This window comes from Diadema antillarum, unplaced genomic scaffold (assembly GCF_040938485.1).
Source record: "Diadema antillarum isolate AM-2024a unplaced genomic scaffold, OU_Dant_1.0 scf00000099, whole genome shotgun sequence".
Taxonomy (NCBI): Eukaryota; Metazoa; Echinodermata; class Echinoidea; order Diadematoida; family Diadematidae; genus Diadema; species Diadema antillarum.
Genome location: NW_027270988.1, coordinates 4345484 through 4369722, shown reverse-complemented (window position 1 = coordinate 4369722; position 24239 = coordinate 4345484). Strand labels below are relative to the sequence as shown.

The window sequence follows — 24239 nt, the reverse complement described above, 5'->3', positions numbered from 1 at the left end:
TCCTATTCAAAAGCAGATAGCGGTACATTACGTAGTCTGGGCTCCGTCCCCTTTTCCTTGGTGCGACCAAGAGAGGGCGCAAGTTCTGTGGAGACTGCGCGCCCAACAGGATATCGCAATCCTCGGGTGTCACGCCCTCATACGGCTTGTCGCGTACAATCACGGCTACGAGTAAAAAGAGTCCAGAAGCTAGACTATATATTACGGTGTTGACACTTGGTTTTAGGCATAGTGACCGTGTTGCTATTGATAGAGAGACAAAGTGTAAGACCACCATAGCTTGTCACTGTTTGTGAACGTGCTTCGTTAATAGAGGAGTGTGTATTGTCCATTTTCTTTAGCCGCACATAGTGTAATGTATAAGCATTATAACCATACATACACCAGATCAGACCTGCCAAATATTGCGACCATACATCCTGTGGTGGACTGTATTACTCTCCAAGAAGAAGAAGATCGAAGAAGAAGAAGAAGAAGAAGAAGAAGAAGAAGAAGAAGAAGAAGAGGAAGAAAGACATTTGTACATGATATTCGCACGTGTTGATGACTACAGTATGCTTTTGAACTTTCATTGTAGTTTGCGTGTATATATATTTTTTTCTTGTTTTCTGCATTAGAAATTACAGGTACACACTTTTTTTATAACTTGCGTAGCAGTTCTCGAACAGATTATATGAAAATGCGAATGAGTCATTTGATGATGATAATTACCTCAAAATTTTCTATTTCTCGTTCACAAAAAATAACGGTTTTTCTTTTGGCTATAAAAGTGTAAAAATTGTTAAAACCTGTAGCGAAATAACGTCCAATAGAGTGATCAGTCAGATATACAAAGATTTCAGTCTGGTGCATAACAAACAAACTGGAAATTCCAAGATCTTGTGTTCAAACCACATCGAAGTTGTGAGCGATGACATCATCAACTCACGTATTTTGCATTTTCACAACGACTACTTCAAAAATATAAACAGAAAATAACAAAACTTCCCAAATTCACGACTTCCCATTTTTCCCGATTTTGATCAATTTCTTCCTGATATGCTCATTCATGTTTACTCTTTCTTTTTTAAACAACTGCTCCGGAATTGGTCTAGTCCAGAATTGCCCTTGTAGGCAACTTGATTTATGTGGCGTTAATGGGTACCGTTTCATCAAAGTTGTCAGCGCTGAAAAGTTGTCAGTCTCTGACAATTACCATAGTAACAGTCACTGACCAAAGCTTCTCAGCCAATCAAACCAAGGATTTTACTGAAATAGTCACTCATGTCAGGGTTGACTATCATATTGATGAAACACCCCCTGGAGACATCAGTCATTGTCACCTTTATCACCTTAACATTATCACAACTTCAATAACCATGATGACGATGCTGATAATGACAAAGTAATGAAATTCAGATTTAAACTTAAACCGCATAGATTCCACATCATCCAACAGTAATCAGATTATCATGATATCATTCTTACATTTGACGTGACTCCGTATTTGTGGGGTACACAGGCTACAACATGACAGCAATATATATATATATATACATATATATATATATATATACATATATATATATATATATATATATATATATATATATATATATACATATATATATATATATATAATAAATCTACGTCCGTTGTGATGTTGTATACTTCGCCTGTTCATTGTCTACAAGCAAAGTCAACAGTTAATTTTTGCATTATGTCGTCATTGTGGTCATAAATGTTTATCAACACTGAGGAAAAATTAATGTTCATTAATGTTCATTTCACAAGCCCACAGTGTTATCTGCCTGCACTGTGTAAGTCATATTCGATTCTGTACCTTTCACGAGCACATGGTTCATTTGCCACTGGTTATGTCATTCTGATGGTGACTGGCTGGGTTGACGACAATAATATAAATCCTCAGAGATTACACAAATGAATAGAAGCGTGGTATGACAATTCATTTCTGCTTTAATAGATACAATGAACACATATGTATGACAAGTGATGATACTTTGATAATGGCGTAAAACACGTAAAACACGGGCGAATGGCCCTACTCCTCAAGGTAAACTTGAAACGTACACATCATGGTAGCATTACGAGTACAGGGGAATTAAGAAATAATAATGCTATTTGGAAGGGCGTCCTCATGCGTCTGATACCGCTCAGAAAGGCACATTTTTACCACATCATGCTGTACTAAACTTGTTGAATCAAAAATTTTTCTTCTAATCATATTTTTTTTTAACGTATAGAATATAATTACGTAAAACTACGCAATAAAAGAGACATGAAAGCAATTCTGATTTCATAATGTATTGTTATAATATAATGTAACATAGCGTATATTACACCACACACACACACACATATATATATATCTATATTTTTTTATATATACGGTATAATGATACATATAACGAACATGAAATAAGCATATTATGTTTACTATATATTTAAACATATAACATATTGTATTGAATAAATATCCTCATGTTTGCCAAGTGTCCTAGCTGTGTATATTTTGTGCATGGTTTGCGACAATGAAGTAGTTGATTGAGATTCTCTCTCCTGCGTACAATCTTTCCATACTTGTCATTCTTATTTTTTTTTTCATTTTCCTCCGTTATCTGTTTCTCTTTGACACATTTCTTTTGTCAAGAAAATCAAATTGCTGTTTCTTTAGTTTTTACTTGTATTCTATGACGGCATTCTCTCTTCAAGCAGTGAAGTGTTCAATACCAGTGACACGTTTTGAACTGAGACTCATTTACATGTAAAGACCCCGATACATAAAATAGAATAATTCCTTCTCATTTCCTACTATTATTTGTACCTTGATTACAATTATGTATGGTTCGTATTTCTAAATTGAAGGTGCAACAAAATAACTACAAGACAGTTTGAATAGAATTTCTGAGCGTAGAAACAAATGGGTTAAGAAATGTGGTTATAGGGCCTATATACCTAGAGCTCTCACAAGTATCACTTTGATAGTCATTAAAATACTTTTAAATGACAAAAAAAAACCACGGTAAATCTAGGCTACGATATCATTAGTTACTTGATTGTGTTCATTTCTTTCTACGTCAAATATTTTTCTTCTAATGGGCAAAGGATATGTTTCTCGCCTGTCTATTTCCTTTTGCTTATCACAATTTGGTATGGTGTCAGCAGACGCCCAGTGACTGTTTTCGGAATGGTTTTGCAGAGATTCACGCTCTCTTTGCCCGGTACCTTGGAGAAGGTGTAGTTCTGGAGGAACCAGGAGAAGATGAGGAAGAGGTCAGCCTTAGCAACCGCCTCCCCGAGACAGCTACGGCGACCCGCTCCGAAGGGCATGAAGCTGGGAGGGTGCTGACGAACAGTGCTTCCATCATCCCAAAAGTGCTCTGTAATCAAGGATAGAGTATTAGGATATAAACAGAAATAATTCGTTCGTCAGTTGGAGGATATTATGATGACATCATGGCATTAGTACTACCTCTGTGGCTTAAGAGAAATTGGTCCTGTCTTTTGAATATCATATTTCTAAAGAAATGTCAATAAATACATGTTTATTTTTGCGCGATATAGCCTTTATACTGAATTATAACCCAGCTCAGTAATTCCGGGTTGTATGCTACCAATAAATAGAATCTACGGATCATACATTCCTTTCATGTTACAAAAATTCCTTATGAATTCGATTAGTTAAGACATTGTGCCAGCATCATCTTTTAAACATTGTAATTCCTTTTCATCAGAGTTAACATAATAAACGATAATTGAATAAGATTAAATGTAAACACTCTTCTAGCATCCATCGAGAGGATATGTACAAACCAATATTTTTGTTGCCGACAAGACAGTAATGGATGGCTCTGTTAAAATAAACAAGAAACTTTGGAAAAGATATTCTAAATGTGCTTGAGGTGAGCATGGCTTTTATGAACAACCACATATGCTTTTGGACAAGTTAAGTCCATCTTTTTTTCTTTTTTCTTTCTTTTTTTTTTTACAATAGACGTGCTTTGAAAGAGAGAATCTTTCGGACAAACTCATCAAATATCTTGTTTCTTTCGGTGCATCTGTGAGAAATCAAAGCGGTGTATAAGCAAAGGAATATTCTGATCATGAAAGATTAACAACCACTCTTTCTTTTACAACAATAACAGTTCTTTGCCGTTTTTGTTAGTACAGAATTCTCTCTTTGGTAGCATTAAGAGGACAACTGGTATTTTCATTTTTCTAAATCTCACCAACGAAACCACTACCAGAACTCATTGGGCATTAAAAAGAACGACCAAAAAAAAAATCGAATTATGTAGGTCCTATGTTTATTTGAACATATTTCTTTTTTAATCCATGGAAGTGAAAAGACATACAAATTCCTCGTTTCACCTGGACATTTGTTTGAGCTTGGCAGATTTACATATTAATTGTCAAGTCAATATTGGTTTCTTTATTTGTTTGCTGTTGTATTTGTGTCTTTTATGTTTTTGAGGGGGGTTCTTTTCACCTGGCTTGAACGATGTCGGATCACTCCATTCGTCGGGGTCAAAGTGCATGGAGTGGATGTTGAGCATAACGGTGGTTCCTTTTGGTATGGAGTAGCCACCTGTAGGGGAAAATGACATTCCAATTACAATCATATGTGAATTAATGTGAAGCGAAGGTACGCCCCCCCCCCAAAAAAAAGAGAAAGATTTGATACACATTATTGTATGAGTTAACTGTTGACATCAATGGATTCATCCTAAGAATTTGTTACAACATGTAGGCCTACTATATTATATCAAACAAAACAAAAAATGAAATGATAAGTAACAATGATTTTATACACAGGAATAACTGTTCAGCTCACCAGTAGTACAAGGTCACATGTCGGATCTATCAATTCGCTCTTTCAGACTAACGAACCTTCGGAATAATGTGTATATTTTCTGAAAAGCGAACTGCTGAGGTAAACTATCGAGTAAATCTCTAATGTTGTAGCGACGGTTACAGTTCACATTTCCGAAGCTACCTTATTCCGAAGGTTTGTTATTCCTAAGATTCGACGACCCCAAAATATGAAACAGTTTTATTATTTGCCGAAGGAGGGTTAGTACGCAACATCTTTTCATTTCCGAACGAACGAAGTTTATTTCATTTTCAAATTATCGAACCTTCGGAAAAACGAAGTTTATTTCATTTCCGAATTAACAAACCTTGTTTCATTTTCGGATTCGCGAACCATCCGATGAACGAATCCCATTTTATTTTCGCATTTACAGATATCTAGATATACAGAGTTTGTGTGTTTCAGGAAGGCGCGAACCTTCGGATCAACGAACCCTCAGAATAAGGAACAATATCTGTAGCAACTCATACATTGTCAAATTAACTGGAAAATATACTTACAAACATTATATTCAACGTATTATGGTATTTCGTCGATGCGTTTGCTTGACAACGTTTGTGTTCAACCCATACTTTGTAACTCGCTGGTCTTACGATGAGGGTCCTAAATCTGGAGGTACTGAAACAGTGAGAGAAACTTACGGAGTGTAGTATCACGTGTGGTAGAATGAGGCACGGCAGTTGGCACAATAGAGCTGTACCGCATTACTTCGTACAGTGTGGCCTCGGTGTACGGCAGCGTCCCGCGGTCCTCTATGGTTGGCACACGATTACGGCCGACCACGGAGTCGATCTCCGACTGGATTTTCTTCTGTACCTCAGGTGTCTCGGCAAGGCAGGCAAAAGCCCAATACAGTGTGTCGATAGTGGTCTGGGTACCAGCTGGATTTGAGCGAATAGATACGGGAGTGGTGTATCAAAAATGGCAACATAAATGTTCAGAATACATCAACTTACTTTAGACGCAAGGTTTCTGTCAAGTATCCGGGTCAAATGCAGTATCACTACACTTACGGTAAGAATTATCTCACCCAAAGTGTATAGTTGCCACATGAGAGGAACAAGCCTTTATCTTTAATTACTAGTAGTCAGTAACTAAGCCCACAATTACCTGTGTATCTTACACCATATTTTATCTGCCCTATGTCATATATGTTCCTATTCGATTGTAGGCCCAATAGGTCTTTCGTTTCATGATATTTTCATTTCACATCATTTTCTTTCATTCTCCAACAAGGCAAAACATTTATGGTAACACAAAGTCAGTACAATATCGTAACAAAGGACCAACTGTGAACTGGCAATAAAATATCATATCTTTGGTGGAATGACGATGACGATATATAGTGTTTTAATGTTGAAATCAAACATCTTATATTTTTACTGTAAACCCATTATACCATTGGTTTTTTTTTTTAAACAATATCATGTTTACCAATGCGCCAGTAAGTTCATGCTTTCTGAAGTGATGTTGATCTCTAAAGTGCTAAAACGAATTTAGGTATGAAAAGACAGTCATAGAGAGCAGATTCATCCACAAGTAAACGGCTGTCACAAACTTTCTCATACAAAAAAGGAGAAAAATATGAATCGGGCGGAAGAGCGTGAAGAGGGTGCATGATGAGGAGTTCAGAAGAAAAATCACTTTGAAAGTTGGACAAGTTAACAAACATTTCTTACACTTTTGTCTACTTCATACCAAAAAATACATCGAGAATCGTCATCAAGATGTGAGCATCGGAAAGCTTGTCCACGTTTTCACCTTCCCTTTTGGCGTCCTCTTGAGTCTTTAGCATCATACCGTAGAAATCATTGATATTTTCTGAAAGGAAATGAAAGAGAAAGAAAGACTGACACGAATGTCCATTATGAAAAAATAATGTGTTTGATAATTGCAAGAAAGATGCTACTGCTTGAAAATACGTAATAACACACATGCACAGAACAAATACATCACCTGTTCTGAAGCTCCGAGAAAGGCTTGCCTTAGAGCAAAAAAGCTCGAGTTGCTCACGTCAAACACAGGGACATTTCTTGAGGCGTTTGGTCGGATTTTTTTTTTTTTTGGCAAATCGTTAAAAATCAGTGAAACCCTTGCATTTGATTGATTACGGGAGCGACAAAAACGCTTCCCCCGATCTTCGTGGACCTTTGGATATTAAATGCTGGAAAGAGAAGGAGAGGGTACCTGCAGGGATGGCCGCATGAGGCTGTGAAAAGTATGAAACATTTCAGTTCCTATATTGCGAGGCAGAGTTGATAGGTAATTAGGTAATACTAATGGCATCCATCGACTGGATAGACACGGACTAGGTGAGCCTTGTATACCTTCCTGACAAAACTAGTACGGGCTTTCTCCAAGTTTCACATTTGTGACTTTGAATCACACTTTCTTCTTCTGTCAACCTACCACTGCACAGTGACTGGAAGTAGGAGAATCCCTGTCCAAAAGAACACAGTCTTCCACAGTGTGTTCACAGTGTGTCCACATTGTGGACTATGTGAAAACGCTCGAAGATGATTTCACATTGTAGTGCGTGTTTTTTTTTTTTCACAGAATGTTCACATTGCAATGTTCTATCTGTGAATGATGATTCACAATGAGTTCACACTTCGAATCATGATTCACAAAGATTTCACTATACCGTATGTTGAAACACTCGAATTTAACAATGTGAAGAGATTTCACACTGTGTTCACAGTGTGTTCACACTGTAGGACACTGCGTATTTTCCAGCAGGGATATAAGCACGTACCTGGATCGTATTTCTTTTCCCGGTGTTCGGCCACCTCGGCTCTGATCATATCCTTGAAGGCATCCGACACTCTCTTGATGAGACGTGGACCTGAGGTAGGTAGAATTCTCGCCCACTTGAAGAAGTCTGCAGCGAGACCTAGCCCAAAAGTCGCGTTCGCTTCGTCATTCAGATCCATCCACGTTTTAACTTTTGGGTCGTGCAACCCATAGCTACCACGAAATTCAATTAACATGGTTGAAATTGTGATAAATACTCTCAATTACAGGAACGAATTAAATCTTTAAACTATGAGAAGTGTATGATGAATTTATGCCGTTAAAGAGTAACAAATGTACCTCTGAGTTTATTCTTAACAGATACGTTGCTCCTGCTATAATCCGTAGTCTATTTGCAAGTATGCAGGTTCATTGTAGCCTAGAGTTTAAGGAGACAAATTACGTTTGTCTGCTTATTTTTTTTTAATGTTTATCCATGTCATGTGCAAAGGAAATATGATCCTTAATTTTCTTTTGCTTATAGTTGGTGGGAATGATGAGGAAAATGTTATCTGAAATATAAGACAAAACTTTCAATAGAATTGATTTGACGCTAAATACTGTGACTCTATAAATGACCTTATTTTTAACAAAAAAAAACCTCGAATCTAAATGAAAAAAAAAAGTACAACTCGGTCGACAAAAGCATTATTTTACTTCGAGATACCTCTTCCCAAAGCACATCTGTGTGAGGACATTGTACATCAGAAGGGTTAAGAGAAGTCTTGGGTCGATCGGTTCTCCCTCATTCTCGGCTAACTCCTTTTCCAGTTTTGGGTAGACACTGGTTATTAGTTTTTGCAAAGGCTTGCCCGTTGCAAAGTGCCTGGAAATCAAGAAAGATGTAACGATTCAGTCAGTCACATTAGGTTCATCTTAAACATTAAATGAATAATGAAAACAAAATAAAATATCACCGATTTTAACTTACAGGGGAAATCATCGTCTATTCCCTGATAAACCAGGACGCTGGAGCGAAAATCGTCAAGGAATGTGGCCATTGAAGTGCACACGAGAAGACCCTATCTGATATTTTATGTATAGCATTCTATGTGAAGCTAAAGGAATTAACTAGGGCGCCACCGCCGGAAGACAATTAAAAGCGACCATGTATTTTTATTGATACACCTCCATACCGAATCCGTCCAGATGTGACGCGCGGTGGCCTGATGCCTGATACGTTTATAGTATATCCTCTGTATATACGTCTTGCTGTTTAATGTACATAATGTTCATCAATATTATTCAGAGCTCCATGGAAGACCACTATTTATTGGTGAATGGGCTACCCTGACAAAAGATTAGAAATAAATGAATAAATAAAATAAACAGAAAGCATCCTCTGTCACACACAGCTCGTGGCAGCTCATTGATAAATTATTGTTGGACTACAAAATGGGACAGAACGTGGTTCCTATGATGTCAGAAGCTGATAGGCTACATACCTGAGGGCTGTATGACCAAGCTTTCGGTGGAGTTTCCACGTGTCGGTGTAAGTACTTGAAGCAATATTCTTAAACCCGTCGGTAAACAACTCGGCTGCGGGTCACAAAACAGAATAGTTTAGAATATGATACATTCTAGTATGGATCAAATAATAGAGAGACACGATTTTCTGACGATACAAGAAATGATGTTTATTCTACGAATATGTATATCACGTTTAAACTGGAAGCACATCGTAGGACAAACAAACACACACACACACACACACACACACACACGCGCGCGCGCGCGCGCGCATACTATATACTGTATATATATATGTATATATTTAGAAGTATTGGAACAAGTTCACTCGGTTGACAGCAGGTTCATCCGTATTTATTGCTACTAAGTCGGAGTTTCATGCCACCTCCATGAGGCGCAATCATCAGGCACTCTTCATAGAAGGATAGAATCACCAAGTGTATATACATATTTATATAATATAAGAAGAGTTTGTTCGCAAAAACCGATAAGTCCATATTCGCCAAGTGGAGATATTTGCGATTAAAGGTCAAGAAAATTAAAGAGAATAATAAGAAAATTTTTGCTTCTTTTGACCATAACTTCAAAAATATGCCTTTATAATATGTAGTGACCAATATATCATTTAAAAGGTATTATTTTGTACTTTATGACAGAGACCGTACTTCAAAATCTTCAAAGATGGACTTACCGGTTTTTTGCGAACAAACTCTTCACTGTGTACAATTATATATATATATATATATATATATATATATATATATATATATACATACATATATATATATATATATATACTGTAAAAACATCGGTGTTAGATCTAACACCACGGGTGTTAAATCTAACACCGATCAAACTTCAATAAAGGACCACACCCACAGGTGTTGAAAATGCACTGTGATGGTGTTGAAAAGTGTTCACCTGACACTTCGTGGTGTTAATTTGACACTGTACCTGGTGTTATTTTGACACTGTACTGGTGTTAAATATAAAATGACACCACATGGTATTGATTTGATATTTGTTGGTGTTAATATCAATGGTTTAACACCCGTCCAGCTTCAATAAGAGACCACACCAGCTGGTGTTACTTTGGTGTAAATACATTTTCACATTTTTTTCAAAAATCTAGTATTTTAATGTAAAATTCTTGATCGTCTTGTTTAAATCAAAAATCAATAAGAAGTGCAGTTACTAAGAAACTCTTCAAAAAACAGTTTAAAATTTGGAAATGACACCCGCAGGTGTTAATTTAACACCATAAATGAGCACCGAAAATTTAACACCAGCTCGGTGTTCACTATTTAACACCGGACTTTTTGCAGTATATATATATATATATATATATATATATATATATGTGTGTGTGTGTGTGTGTGTGTGCGTGTGTGTGGGTGTGTATTTGTATATACAATTTGTATATATACAATTATATAAACATACAAAGCATATTAGTGTTACCACCAAGACAGTGACAATGATACAGACGTAATATCGTTATTTTCCAGATAAAGACATTTTCCTCACCAGACAACAGAATATCATAGATTTGAGTTGGTTCACGTTGAGGGTCCTTTTCTCGACTCACCTGAGTAAAAGTCTGGGCGTCCGGCGAACTCCACACTTTGCTTCACGACTGCCTCCTTGATTACGTCTTTGCGATTTAAGACCACCACCCATCGCTGCCCAAATTTCAGCCCGAAGATGTCGCCGTACTTCTTCGCCAGGTTGCCGAACACCACTTCAGGACTATCGGTCATATCTAAATTCGTGAGTCGTGCGTGGCAAAAAAAGAGAATTAATGAATAAGGTTCTTTCTGATACTTAGTATACAGTATACACCACGAGTTAACGTAACACTCTGCATATCATTAAGGCATAATAGCGTGTGTATGTGTGTGTGTATGTGTGTGTGTGTGTGTGTGTGTGTGCAGAGGGTCACGTGATTTTACAATCTTCGCACACTGAGAAGGTGGAAAGTATATTATGTACTCTCCATTTTCAAAGTGAACCAGACACCGAGTCCCTTAACTTCTTTAACAAATGTTTAAAACAAAGATTAGCCAGATTTGATTTTATTTGTGTATTGCTTTTTAATACATAGATTAGATACAAACTCAATTGAACAAACTAAGTATATTATACATTTCATACAAGATACTATTAGTAATCCCTGAAATTAAGAATAAGCCATTTTAACTTCTTAAAATCTAATCAAGAGTGGTTCGGGGTTAAAGGACAAGTTCACCTTCATAGACATGTGGGTTGAGTGAATGCAGCAATATTAGTAAAACACATCAGTGAGAGTTTGAGGAAAATCAGACAATCTGTTCAAAAGTTATGAATTTTTGAAGTTTCTGCTCAGTCACGGCTGGATAAATAGACTAAGTAAGCTTGTGATGTCACATGAGTACAACGATATAAAGAAAGAATGAAGAAAATTCAACATATTTCCATTTTTCTCGCATAGCAAAAGAACACTCGACTTCTCTCTTTCAGAAGGCAGGGGAATAATATCAATAATAAGAATAATACACGTAAGTAACAAGTCGAAGAAATGTGCACTCTATTCAAACAGTAAAGTTTTGTAAAATTCTCTTTTTTTGTCCTTATATAGTTGTACGCATGTGACATCATACACTGTAGTAGTCTTCTCATCGAGCAGTGACTGCGCATAGAAACTTAAAATATTCATAACTTGTGAACGGATTGTCCGATTTTCCTCAAACTTTCACTGATGTGTTCTACTAATATTGCTGCATTCTCTCAATCCTAATGTATATGAAGGTGGACTTGTCCTTTAAATCCCTTTACAAATTTTACCTTGGTATAACAACAAGATTGTCTCTGTGTGATGGGGGTCAGAGACCATCAGTGATGGGTAAGATAATGATAACATTATTATATGACAACTCGAAAAGAAGAGAATGTGTCCAGTGCTTTCTTATACACCTGATGAATTCCTATCTCTTACGTCATAATATTTTTCAATTTGAATCGCTGAATCTCATCTTCTTGAAGTAACACTTTTTCAAACATGCAACTCGAAAAATTTCTATATGGCATGATGGTTCGTGACGTTGTGTATTGTTGAAATATAGTGGTATGGTTTCTTGTAAACGTTAATATGAAATTCTACTCAAGCACCAACGATGACGATTGGAAACCAAAGTTTGCTCACCAAAGATACTTCCGACGAACGGCAGACCCCGCGGCCCGGGAGGGAATCCGCTCGGCCGCAAGACGCTCCAGATCGCCATCGAAGTCAGGATGACTACAAGAGCGGCAGTGATGGTCAACGCATTGACCTGTCCGAAACTGGATTCCGAAATCACTCCGAATATGTCGATCATGGTTGAGTGGATAACTGCTGAAACATCGAACGCACTATTTGGATCTATTAAAGGTGCTATGTCGTGTAAGTTCAAGTGAGACGTCTGGTACCTCTGCAATAAGCACGGTTTCATGAAGTACAACAAAATGAAGGCGTGAAGAATGTAGTATGTGTTTATCTGGTGTGTATCCACAAGACGAACTTGTAGCCGGTGGAGTTTGCGCAGGACTTCCTATGCCATATATACTTCCTTAATAATTAAAACGATCTTACGTAACGATCATGGCCTGCCCTATGTCATAGCAAATACACGTATAATAAATCAAGTCTGCTATATCATGGGGTGGCAACATGGTTGTATATAAATAGGTTAAAATGGCAGCACCCCTTGTTGCTCAAACATTGTGACATAATGATTACATTGGTTATGAACCCATCAAAGAAGTTTGCTGCATTTCCCTCCATGGCTTTTTAATTTTGAAAAATGGGTGATACATTTTTTTTTTTGTAACATGCAGAGACTACAAATAATCCAAATCAACTTTTAACCCTATTAAGAGGAATAACCATTCCTAGCAACCCCAAACATGATCTTCCTCCTGAACACCACCACAACCTCAAGTCGATCAGCGTTCATACTGAAATAATTAAATACTTAATTGGATCCAGTCCTGTGGATCTTTAATGTTACATATGAACTGTGAACAATAGCTTTGGGATGAGAGAAAGAAAGTGTCGTTTTTGGTTTTCTGATAATTTGAAAACAACCTAGGCACCAAGAGAGATCATATTATCGTTAGACCATCATTGTTTGCCACACTTCTTTACATTAAACTGCTTCTTTCACAGTACCATTCTAGTTAGATTCTCTATTGCGTAACCAGACGTAACGCTGACTTCATAGTCTGAGGCGATAAAGTTAACCTTTTTTATTGGTCAATTCACATGCGCTTGACAGTCCCTAGTCAAGGGTGAGACCATGAACGTACGATAGCTCCGTGGTGAGACGACCTTCTGTGCCACAGAAATTTCTGTTCATTCATTAGAATGGTGGCGCTATTCTTTAAGTGTGGTACTCCCACATCGGTCAACAGATCCAAGAATCCTGCTATGTATTGATGACTTGCAACCAAAGAATGTTGTAATGATATGGCAAACAATACGTCCATGAAAATCTAGACGGTCCCTTTCTTGAGGCTCACTTTACCTCCTCTTACTCTTCCACTCCCTCTCTCCCTCTACATCTCTCTGTGACCCTCTTTGCATTTTATTATTTTCTACAATCTCTCCGGTTATTTATACATATATCAACAAATCCATAACGTATAACATTATTTTTATCAAAATCGCGCAGCAAATCATTCTATAAGAATTGCCATAGCTTTTTAACACTAACGTTGCAAATTTGTAGCTGAATTCTTGGTCAAAATTTTAGGTTTCGTTTGTCATAATGTTGCAAACAATTACGAAAGTTGTAAGGCGACATAATTATCACAGGCCAGTAAGGGGGGGGGGGGTGCGTAGGGTGATCTTAAAGATTCATCTTTTCAAATACACGCGACCCTGTTGATGTTCTTACCCCATCTCCGCACACACATATTAATGTATACATTGGACAATACCAGAATGTTGTGCCTCGCCCAAGCTCATGCACCATGTCTGTATAGGCAGGATCATGATGGGGCGAATCCCTCTGGAACTTCCTGGGATTTCCATGGGGAACGTACCGCTCCCTGATTTCATTTTTCCATTTCATCTAGCATTTTGATTCCTTTTGTATCAGCGAACCTACTAAAAAGTATTTTTAAAAAAATGACTGAAAATGTCTTAATACTCCGCTACAAGTGTGTTCTAGATTGATGATTGTTAATATAAAAAATGTATGATCGGTGTGAGAGGAGGGATACACCCTCCCTCTTCTGCCTCACCTGCTCCGATCGGTTAGGAGGGACGCAGTGAAGATGCACATGCGGATCAAGCGATGCCATATTCCATGATTACACCTAGATATTTAGTTTTCTTACTTTCTTAAACTTAAAAGGAATTGTAAACATTCCGCCAAAGCGTAAACCAGATCGCTGACATACTCTAAATATGCGTTGGAGTACAAAGTGTGCACGATATCGTTCAATTTAAATTCTATGAAAACAAAAGCTCATTTTCTCCTCCTGTCCACCTCCATTTTAAGATGCATACGCGGATCAAGAGGTGAAAAATAATGTTATAATAAACGTCTACGGAGTGTATATACTTTCAAGTTTGTAATGGCATATCCAGGTATGACGGGCCCAGTCTTAATTTTTTGACTTTTTTTTTTTGAAAATGCATGAACAAATTTTCCACAAACTAGGCGGGTATTTATTATCGTCGCTGTACAAGACTATTTGAAAGGACAACATGCCAACGAGGCCCCGGTCGAATCCCCTTCAAGTTTCCTATGTTCGTCTTAAGTAATAGTCTGAATGAATGCGTAAAAGGGAAACTTGCGATGCTCAAGTGAGCACTAGATCCACTGAGATGATCATTGTAGGCAGTTTTTTTTTTCTCTCCAGGCCGTATCTGCAGGATTTGTATGTTTATTTCTAGACTAACAATGATCAGGTGAGGAGCAATAAACGGGTTAAGGGCTTATTCTATACATTTTCTATTTACTTTCAGCCACAATGTGCAAATAATTTGGTTATTCTTTTATATTACGCGGAGTCTTACAGCACTGATTCATGATAATTATCTTTCATACCTCTGATAATCACTAATATATAACACACGCAAACACGCAGACACCCATACACACATGAACATACACAAACAACTGAATATGCATATATATATATATATATATATATATATATATATATAAACATATATGAATGCATATATAAGTTAATCCTAAATATATTATGACGAGACATCACGCGACAATGCGTGCCGAGAAATGTCTCGCCCAGTTCGACACACTGTTTGATGTGGACTTTGATCCACCTGTTTTCTCTGTCAACACCGCTATGCGTAGCCCGACCAAACCCCGTGAAGCGACAGGGCGGTATATCATTACTTTCGGGTGTGCTAGCTGATAAAGAATATAATGGTACACAAATTCACAATTGCGATATCTGTTGCGTGCATTACTCATATTTTCATTACTGGATGGCGGTGTAACAACAGTTCTACACTCACACCACATAGCTGTTTCTTCATCGTGAAAAAATTAATCGAAAGAAATTCGTACTCTCGAATTGTCTCAGGTCAGTCCGATTATGCTAGAATTATTTTATTGTACTTGATTAAAGCGGCTTGCAAACCGTTGGCCTGACGTTACGAATTATCATTTATTGTCTTTGTTAGCTTACACATTATTTAGTATCCTTTACTTTCTGATTTTGGCTAATCGTAAAAGATGATTATTCATTCATACCAGTCCAGATGATTACACACGGTGCTTGAGTGCCTTGTATTAATTATGACATCTCGCACACAAATTAATTCTATATCGACTGAATACTGCAGAGATCAGATCAGAGTGAAGTACGTCAGCTGCAGTGATCACCACCATGGTCGACTTCCTTGGAACCCTGACGGAGTCCAGTTTCGGACAGGTCAATGGGTTGACCATCACAGCTACTCTTGGAGTCCTTCTGGTCTCCATGGCAATATGGAGCGTCAGCCGACCAAACAAGTTCCCGCCTGGACCAAGGGGTCTTCCCATTGTGGGCAGCATTTTTGGTGAGTAGATTTGCTTGTACAGTCAATTCAAGTTCAAATGACTGTACTGAATATCATCAAACAGGGTGAGTGATAAAAAAATGCTTCACCCCAATTTCCATAATACAGAGTAGGAAAATTATCGGATTAAAAAAATCACTTTTCTTGCACCAATGTGTGCATTTTCAGAAGAGTAAAACCATCATCCAACTCACAACTCACCCGTTGGTTTTCACACCCCATCACGTTTTTGGGTCAATTTTAGACTGTACAATCCCTTGCGCCAAATTAACATTATGTTTAATTTGTTATTTGTTTGTTTGTGTGTTTGTGTGTGTGTGTGTGTGTGTGTGTGCGCGCGCGCGCGTGTAAATTCAGTTTGGTTCGTTTTCATTTCATCGAAATCAAGAAAATAATGTTATAGGCCTAGCGAACCTTTCTCACTGCAGGTTAATAGAGACTTATGAGATCATAATACCAAAACCTCATCAAAGTGGCATACTGTGAAATTGTGAGGTTGTGACTAACCTCACTGAAACAAACTCATGCAAAATTTATGAAACAAACTAGCCTATTCATATCTCTCCTATGCCATTCGGTGTGACTGATTTTATTCTATTTGATAAACCCAAGCTTCCGCTCTCTGTGCCTCTGAGATTGAAAGATAGATTTCTGCCCCAGGTGCCCTATTTTTCTTCTCTCTGTTACTTTTTCTTTCTATTACGGTACTTGCATTCTATAGCCTTATTTGGAATTCTGTTTGTATTATGTACATGTATGTCTATTCATTTAATTCGATTTGTTTTATTTATTGATTATCCATAAAACTGATAATGTTCATGGATCAAGTGGCGTACATAGTTACACAGACAAGACACACATATCAATATTATATACAGGCGGTAATAAAATGAACAAGTAATAATAAGCGCGATTAACTATGTATTTTTTAACGCTATAACAACAATCTGCATATTCATATATAACAAGGGCAGTTTAAGAAAACTGTTCGTGAAGGCTTGTTTTTGTTTTGTTTCGTTTTGTTTGTTTGCCTGTCTGTTTCTGACTGATCAGTGATTATATTGCCGAGCACCATTGAATGTGCATTATTCACTGGGTTCATAACACCTTAGTTTTTCCATCTCTCCTATTTCTTAGACATGACCGACAGCCCAGAGGTAGTGTTCGGTAAATTGGCCAAGAAGTACGGTGACGTCTTTGGCCTCAAGATTGGACAGCGATGGATGGTGGTCTTAAATCGAAAAGACCTGATAAAGGAGGCTGTGCTAAAGCAAGGTGTGGAGTTCGCCGGACGCCCTGATTTCTACTCGGGTAAGAAATTGTTGCTGTTTGCTGAAAGATCTTAAAATTGTCAGGCGCTTACAGTAGGTCTGCTGATTGTGCGCTACATGTAGGCCCTATAATCAGATCGTGCCGCAAAATTAGATTACCACCTAATCTATCTTGTCAAACTGGAAACCCTATTTATGTCCTACAATGTGTACTACTTGTGACAGAGAAAAATGATTATGTGTTCTATCAAACTCTGAAGACGGGAATGATTATTGGATTTTGTTTATGTAAAGACTTTTGAACAAAAAGAAAGAAAGAAATCAATCATTATCAATTTGATCGCAGTCCCTATTTTGTCATTTTTTGGGCAACTAGTGTTATCGTCGCTGTTGTTATAATCGTATTTTGTTCCCGTTTCCGAGTGTCTATAACCATACAAGAGAAAACACAAGTGGTAGATGAGTATATATGAAAAATGATTAGTGTTTATTTGTTCTCAGGTCATATTTGTAGTTTATATTGGATTATGCTTTGTGACGTGTAATATAAATGCAGTTGTTACCGTGACGTGATGTCCTTTACTTCAAGAGATGTGCCCAGACTTGAGCATGCTCAAATTGATCGCATTGTTAGCTGTACTTAAGTGTAACAACCAAAATCACGCTGAGAATGATCGCACACATAAAAAGAAATAAATATTAATGTTTAGGCGGTTTATAAGCAGTAACATCTTCAGCACAGACAATGACCAATCGGTAAAACAATTACTACAATCATTTCACATATATTACAGTCGAATGTAATGATCACCAGTTCCATGTAATCCCCTGGAAATGTTCAAAGCTGATGTTCGATGCACCGATGAATGATTCCTCTGACGTAAATCAATGGGCTTAGGTTACTGTAATTCGAAGTATAAATCCACAGCGGTATGTGTAGAATCTGGACAACCATTTCCATGCAATATGTGAATGATCTTCCAGAAAATGACATTCTGCTATAAGAATCATGGGCGTCACCGCTTCGATGTAGCAATGTCCATGGACGTGAGAATGGATTCGGTCACCAATGTAGCCGAATCAATTCTCCGAAGGCAATATGTCTCCCAGGCTCAATGTCTCCCAGGCCCTATCTCCACAAAATATAGCAGATCAGCAGGTAACATAGGACTGACTGATGTAACGAGTCGCTTCAGAACCAGAAATGACGTACATGTAACTCCCAGAGCAAGGGATTTGGGTACTCTGCCTACTAAATTTCTGTAGCTTATAGGTCCATTCACCCCTTTCTTGAATGTTCTGAAATTATCTCAAGCCTAGGACTACCTACTTGTGATTTCAAGATCATTCCAGGCACCCTGACTCACTGTCTAGTTATGTGCATGACATCATACCTAAAAATAGCTACACACTGTACCACAAAACATTAGGCTACTAGTAAACATGTACTTTACAGTATTTTGTATTGCATCGCTTAGCCAAATATGTAGGCACTTCCTAGAACATTCTGGATTGGGTGAGTTCTTTCCTTTCACATGCATGTAATAGCAGCTTCGCAAATAGAAACTTCTTCACTAATCTGCTCAATCTGTATATATATATATATATATATATATATATATAATATACACATTTGAGCAACCATACAGTACATCCTATATCTACCAATATACACATTCATGACATTTAGGTATAGTAGTGTTTGCTGAAAATACAACTAAGCTGCAGAACTGAACAGGATTACATCAAATGCAGTGGTATAGATGAAGAATGAAAACCACATGGGTTATGATGAGCCTTCCGTTTTAATTTCCTTTTTTTCAATGATAACATACGTTTTCTGTGTGTTTGTTTTTGTGTGTGTTTACGTTTCATGGCAGCTGAGCTCTTTACTGATGGATTTAAGGACATTGTCTTCAGTACTTACTCTGACACGTGGAAGCTTCATCGGAAACTAGGACACACGGCACTCAGGTATGTAGGACGATTGACCGTTTATTATAGTACTCTGTCCAGGCTGAAAAGCATTTTGAGGTGAACCTACAAAAACAAACAAAAAAACTAAACACCAAAAAAAAAATATTCCTACGAGTATATATCTGAAGCTATGAATACACAACCAAACATAATTCCCCTAAGTGAAAATGGCGTAGATTTATGACAAAAACGTTTTGAGCGAAATGATTTGGCATGGGCTCATCTTCACTTTCGACTAACTTCTCGTATGAGTGAGCACACATCTGAGACAAAGTGGTCACTTTCCATGTGTTAACGTGTATTTGACACCAAATTATTTTACTAGCTAACTAGTTTACTAGCAACAATGTGTTTGCATATACTTGAATTAAAATGCCTACATTTCTACGGTTACCCTTGATAATTTGCTATTACATGAGTTTTCACTTCAAAAGTAGAAGCAGTTCTACCATTTTCATGATTGTTAAGTCCTCACACCATTATTGCTTTCTGTCACAACTTTGTTCATTTTTTTTCTGTTCTATTATGAAGGCACTTTGCGACCGGCAAGCCCCTGCAAAAGCTGATCTCCAGCGTGTACCCGAAGGTGGAGAAGGAGCTAGCCGAGAATGACGGGAAGCCGATCGACCCTCGACTCCTCCTTACTCTGATTATGTACAATGTCCTCTCACAGTTGTGCTTTGGAAAGAGGTAACTATTACACATGGCATAAGCACCGGGTGATGTCAGGAAAACATACAAAATGAGCACATAAACACACACCAATGATGTGTGTGTTGACACAAATCAATGAAATTTGATAAGTATGGATATTATGATTCGATGTCTTTTTTTTTGTGTGTTTTATTTTTGCAATGAATATCCACAGTGAATACACAGTTGAGTAAATTTCATGTTCGATAAAAAGAGACGCACATAGGGACAAACAAAGGATAAACAAGATAAGATTCTTCTACTTTGTTATCTGGGCGTTAACCCCCCTTGCTCCTGAATATTTCTGGAGATATGTCCATTTAAGAGGAGAAATACATCCTATTCGCGCAAGATTTAAATCCCTATACCCTTGCCCATCCGTATCTAAACGTCGTCGGGATGTGAACCAATTTACCGCACAATATTTTGATGTTTCAATAATCAAATTGAATATTTTTCGTTCTTTCAATCTTCAGCTATGCTCTTCATGATCCCAATGTGAAGGAATGGATGCAGTTGAATGACGAGGCCAATACCAAATTTGGTCTCGGGCTTGCCGCCGACTTCTTCTCCTGGGCCAAGTACGTCCCTACCAGCGGGCCCCGTATGATCAAAGATATCACCGCTAAGATGCAGAAGTTCATTAAATCCGAACTGGCGCAACACAGACAGAAAACCTACGACCCTGGTAAGCTATGTTCATACAGGCGATTGTTACTATCACACAAAACAACGTGCGTACTACATTGAACACAGTCCCCTATTCTTTTTCATTATACCAAAGAGGTAGGCCCTACATAACAAGGAGGTCGGCCCATGTAGTACCTCCTTGGTCATACCGTGCAGTCTCGTTTGTCCGCAAGGTATAGTGATGCGGGATGCGGGTTTGCTTTTTTTTTTCGTATTCAAGTTTGTTAGGTCTTGCTCTCTATCACGGATGCCAGTAAGTTCCCTCACGTACTGTGCCCATCATGTCCTGATAGGATTTCACAAGTTTTTCACGTGTGATCAGGATCTGACACGTTTTGTCAAGGTTTCTATTGATATCACGCGGACACCGGGCAGCTTTGGATTAAGATAGTGCCCACAGCATAGAAGAACACTCGGCCTGTATTTATGCAAAAGCAATCACTGTATCCCGAGACTTCGAACACTGAACATTGAACGAGACGGCAACCAAACACAATAGTTTGTTGTGGGAACCTTGACAAAGCGTAGCAGAACGTGACAAAATTCCACTGGAAAGGAGGCGGGAGTTTCCGGGAAACATTAATTGCAAATTTACGTGATGAATGAGTAAGATCCATTCCATCGGTGTCTATTTACAGACAACATCAGCGATTTCTACAGCATGCTGCTGAAGGCCCAAGAAGACGCCAAGCGAGAAGGGGAGAACGTGGACAAACTGACCGATGACCACATTCTACAGACTATATCGGACATCTTTGGCGGTAAGCATACTCGACATATCTCTAAATGATGTTCGATTTTGTTATCGCTTTCAAAGTATTTACTTTTCCATTTCTTTAAATCGTATGAAAAATTACCAACATATCTGTCCTCTATTCACTCATGGAAATATGTTTCGTGTTATGTCAGTACTTTGAATATGCAAATATTTTTGAATACCTAAGTGTTCTCTATACAGAAAATTATCAATATCTGATGAGATCTGTTTGACGCCATTCGCATTCCATACCGAAATGAAAATCATAATACATATTAGTCTTCCGTAATGTATATGTTACAGGGTTTTTTCAGATTTTTTTTTAACAGCATCTACACCCACTGCATGAGGTTATCCGAATAGATGAATATATGATACCCATTACCATTCATTACTTGTATTTGTATTGTCCGAGAAACCTTAGATAACTAGCGCCTGACACTAATTAGTCCATGTTATGGGTGATAAGACGAGTGCTTACCTGCAGAGGTTTCCAGTTTTACTTGTCTTTGTCATTATGGCAATTACAGCTTTTTCTCTGATCGTTGGATATGACACCAACATTTGATATATTCACACTCACTTATTTTTTTATCTCGTTTATTTTGTATGGATTGGCACCCGCCACTGAAAGACTAGCATATTCTTCAAAATTCTGTCCTGGAAATACAAACACCTAGTAGGGTTTTATACGTCCCATTGTCAAAAGGCAACAGTTCAGGCAAGCTAACTAAGAACGATTTCCAAACTTGAGGCTGTTCACTTTTTATGCGCAACTCAAACAAAACCAAAAAGATTTTTTTTTTTTTTTTTTGGGGGGGGGGGGGGAGCAAGACATTTAAGTCTCCCTCTGTCTCTCTGCCTCATGCTACCAGCTGGAACACAGACTACCATCGACACACTGTACTGGGCATTTGCCTTGATGTCCGAGAACCCCGAGATTCAGAAGAAGGCCCAGGCGGAGATCGACTCCGTGGTCGGCCGTGATCGAGTGCCAACCATCGAGGACCGCGGGACCCTGCCGTACACCGAGGCCACTTTGTACGAGGTGATGCGGTACAGCACGATCGGTCCTATCGCTCTACCACATTCGACCATGTGCGATACCAAGATACGTGAGTATCGATTGATAGGCACGTCAAATGCACATTATAGTTGTTACGTCAGTCACGCAATTATTGAATAAATCTTCTCAGCGGCAAAACCAATGATCAAATGCGATTGTTTTGTGGATTGAGTATAATGTATGGCGTAATGCACTTCTATAACATCCGTGACATCTCTGAAATGGAATCATTTAAATTTCGGAATTTCGTCACGGGATGTAACGGTCGTGTCCTATGAAATTGAAACTTCGTAATTGTTCAATTTTATTCTTTAAATAGTCGAGGTTACGACTTTATCGATCTAAGGACAGCAATGTATTTCCATTGATTACTTGAAATAGGTGACTACATCATCCCTAAAGGAGCGGCGGTAGTCATCAACCTTCATTCAATGCACTTTGACCCCCAGGAATGGGATGACCCAGACTCCTTCAAGCCAGGTAGGCAATCCTTTTAAAAACTTGGGGTCCTTGACATGGAAGTCTTATGACAAAACTTTTGCTCATAAGGCACACTTATGACGAAACTTCATGAAATGGATTTAACTTATTTTTGGAAGTCTCTCATAGCTACATGAGGGACTGTGGCCATTCTGAGATTTATGTAAAGACTTTTATGTGATGACCTCATAAAACGTACCATTCAGGACATTTTTTAGCATAACTGCGCAGAAATTAGGGGAGAAATCCGACAACAACCGATAATATGCTCGCACAGGATTGATGTTTCTCATTATCGCCAATACAGAATATTATATCAGTAGAGACGATGCTCCAGTACAGTATTATACCAATAGATAAGGTGCGCCTAGTCGTACCGAGGTGTCCTACGAGTCTAGAATTACTATATACATGGTCTAGAATTACTATATACATGCGAGAATAGCATGAATTAAAGGAATAGCCCCCGGGGATAGTGGAGAAAGTCTGGCCGTGTCATGGCTCGTCACGTATAAACTGATGTCATCTCTTGTGACGTCATGGTACTGCGTCACTTGGCCCAACTCATGGATAGGGTCTACTTTAGGATTCGTAGGAATATGCTGACTGGATATTATGTATTGAAACATTCATTTAGTCTGATCAAAAAGTAAGACTGTCATTATTTTCTGGACAACGAATATTCTAGTGTGTTCTTCTACTCGCTACCAGAGCATTTCTTAGACGAGGCCGGCACAGTCCGCCAGCACCCTCCCAGCTTCATGCCCTTCGGAGCGGGTCGCCGTAGCTGTCTCGGAGAGGCGGTTGCTAAGGCCGACCTCTTCCTCATCTTCTCCTGGTTCCTCCAGAACTACACCTTCTCCAAGGTACCGGGCAAGGAGAGTGAGAGTCTTATCAACCTCATCCCGAAGACGGCCGCCGGGCGTCTGCTGACACCATACGAAATCGTGATCAGCGAGAGGAGGAAATAAACATCATAATGTCAATTGTCTTGAGAAAAACAGATTGATTTTGAGCACATTGAAAAATGTAGCCATGAACGCGATTGATTTTTTTTTTTGTATCTTTGCTTGTCACTTTCAAAGACTCGAATGACGTTTAACTTGTTTAAT

General features: G+C 38.2%; 2 protein-coding genes across 2 annotated transcripts; one reads left to right on the top strand and one right to left on the bottom strand.

Moving 5' to 3' along the window:
• Positions 1-3123: 3123 nt before the first annotated feature.
• On the bottom strand, positions 3124-12489 carry LOC139718799 (cytochrome P450 2F3-like). The gene is made up of 9 exons (XM_071630264.1): positions 12318-12489; positions 10725-10898; positions 9112-9205; positions 8334-8492; positions 7629-7840; positions 6572-6694; positions 5515-5754; positions 4490-4588; positions 3124-3380 (listed from the first exon to the last, which is right to left on the bottom strand). The coding sequence occupies exons 1-9, from the start codon at positions 12487-12489 to the stop codon at positions 3124-3126; spliced, it is 1530 nt and encodes a 509-aa protein (XP_071486365.1).
• Positions 12490-15581: 3092 nt separating this feature from the next.
• LOC139718741 (steroid 17-alpha-hydroxylase/17,20 lyase-like) lies at positions 15582-24239 on the top strand. Its single transcript, XM_071630208.1, has 10 exons — positions 15582-15715; positions 15978-16193; positions 17331-17504; positions 19345-19438; positions 19973-20131; positions 20611-20822; positions 21463-21585; positions 22457-22696; positions 23029-23127; positions 23839-24239. Exons 2-10 carry the CDS (start codon positions 16022-16024, stop codon positions 24096-24098), a joined length of 1533 nt encoding a protein of 510 aa, XP_071486309.1. The 5' UTR covers positions 15582-15715; positions 15978-16021; the 3' UTR covers positions 24099-24239.

Bases quoted from the DNA above. Each gene is read 5' to 3' on its own strand.
- LOC139718799 (XM_071630264.1), bottom strand. From the start codon at position 12,489: ATGATCGACATATTCGGAGTGATTTCGGAATCCAGTTTCGGACAGGTC. The intron at 8,493-9,111 runs GTATGTAGCCTA...CTTGATTTCCAG, and splicing joins CTTGGTCATACAGCCCTCAG to GCACTTTGCAACGGGCAAGC. The intron at 5,755-6,571 runs GTATGAAGTAGA...GCTCAAATCCAG, and splicing joins GATTCTCGATGTATTTTTTG to CTGGTACCCAGACCACTATC.
- LOC139718741 (XM_071630208.1), top strand. From the start codon at position 16,022: ATGGTCGACTTCCTTGGAACCCTGACGGAGTCCAGTTTCGGACAGGTC. The intron at 16,194-17,330 runs GTGAGTAGATTT...CCTATTTCTTAG, and splicing joins CATTGTGGGCAGCATTTTTG to ACATGACCGACAGCCCAGAG. The intron at 20,823-21,462 runs GTAAGCTATGTT...GTCTATTTACAG, and splicing joins ACAGAAAACCTACGACCCTG to ACAACATCAGCGATTTCTAC.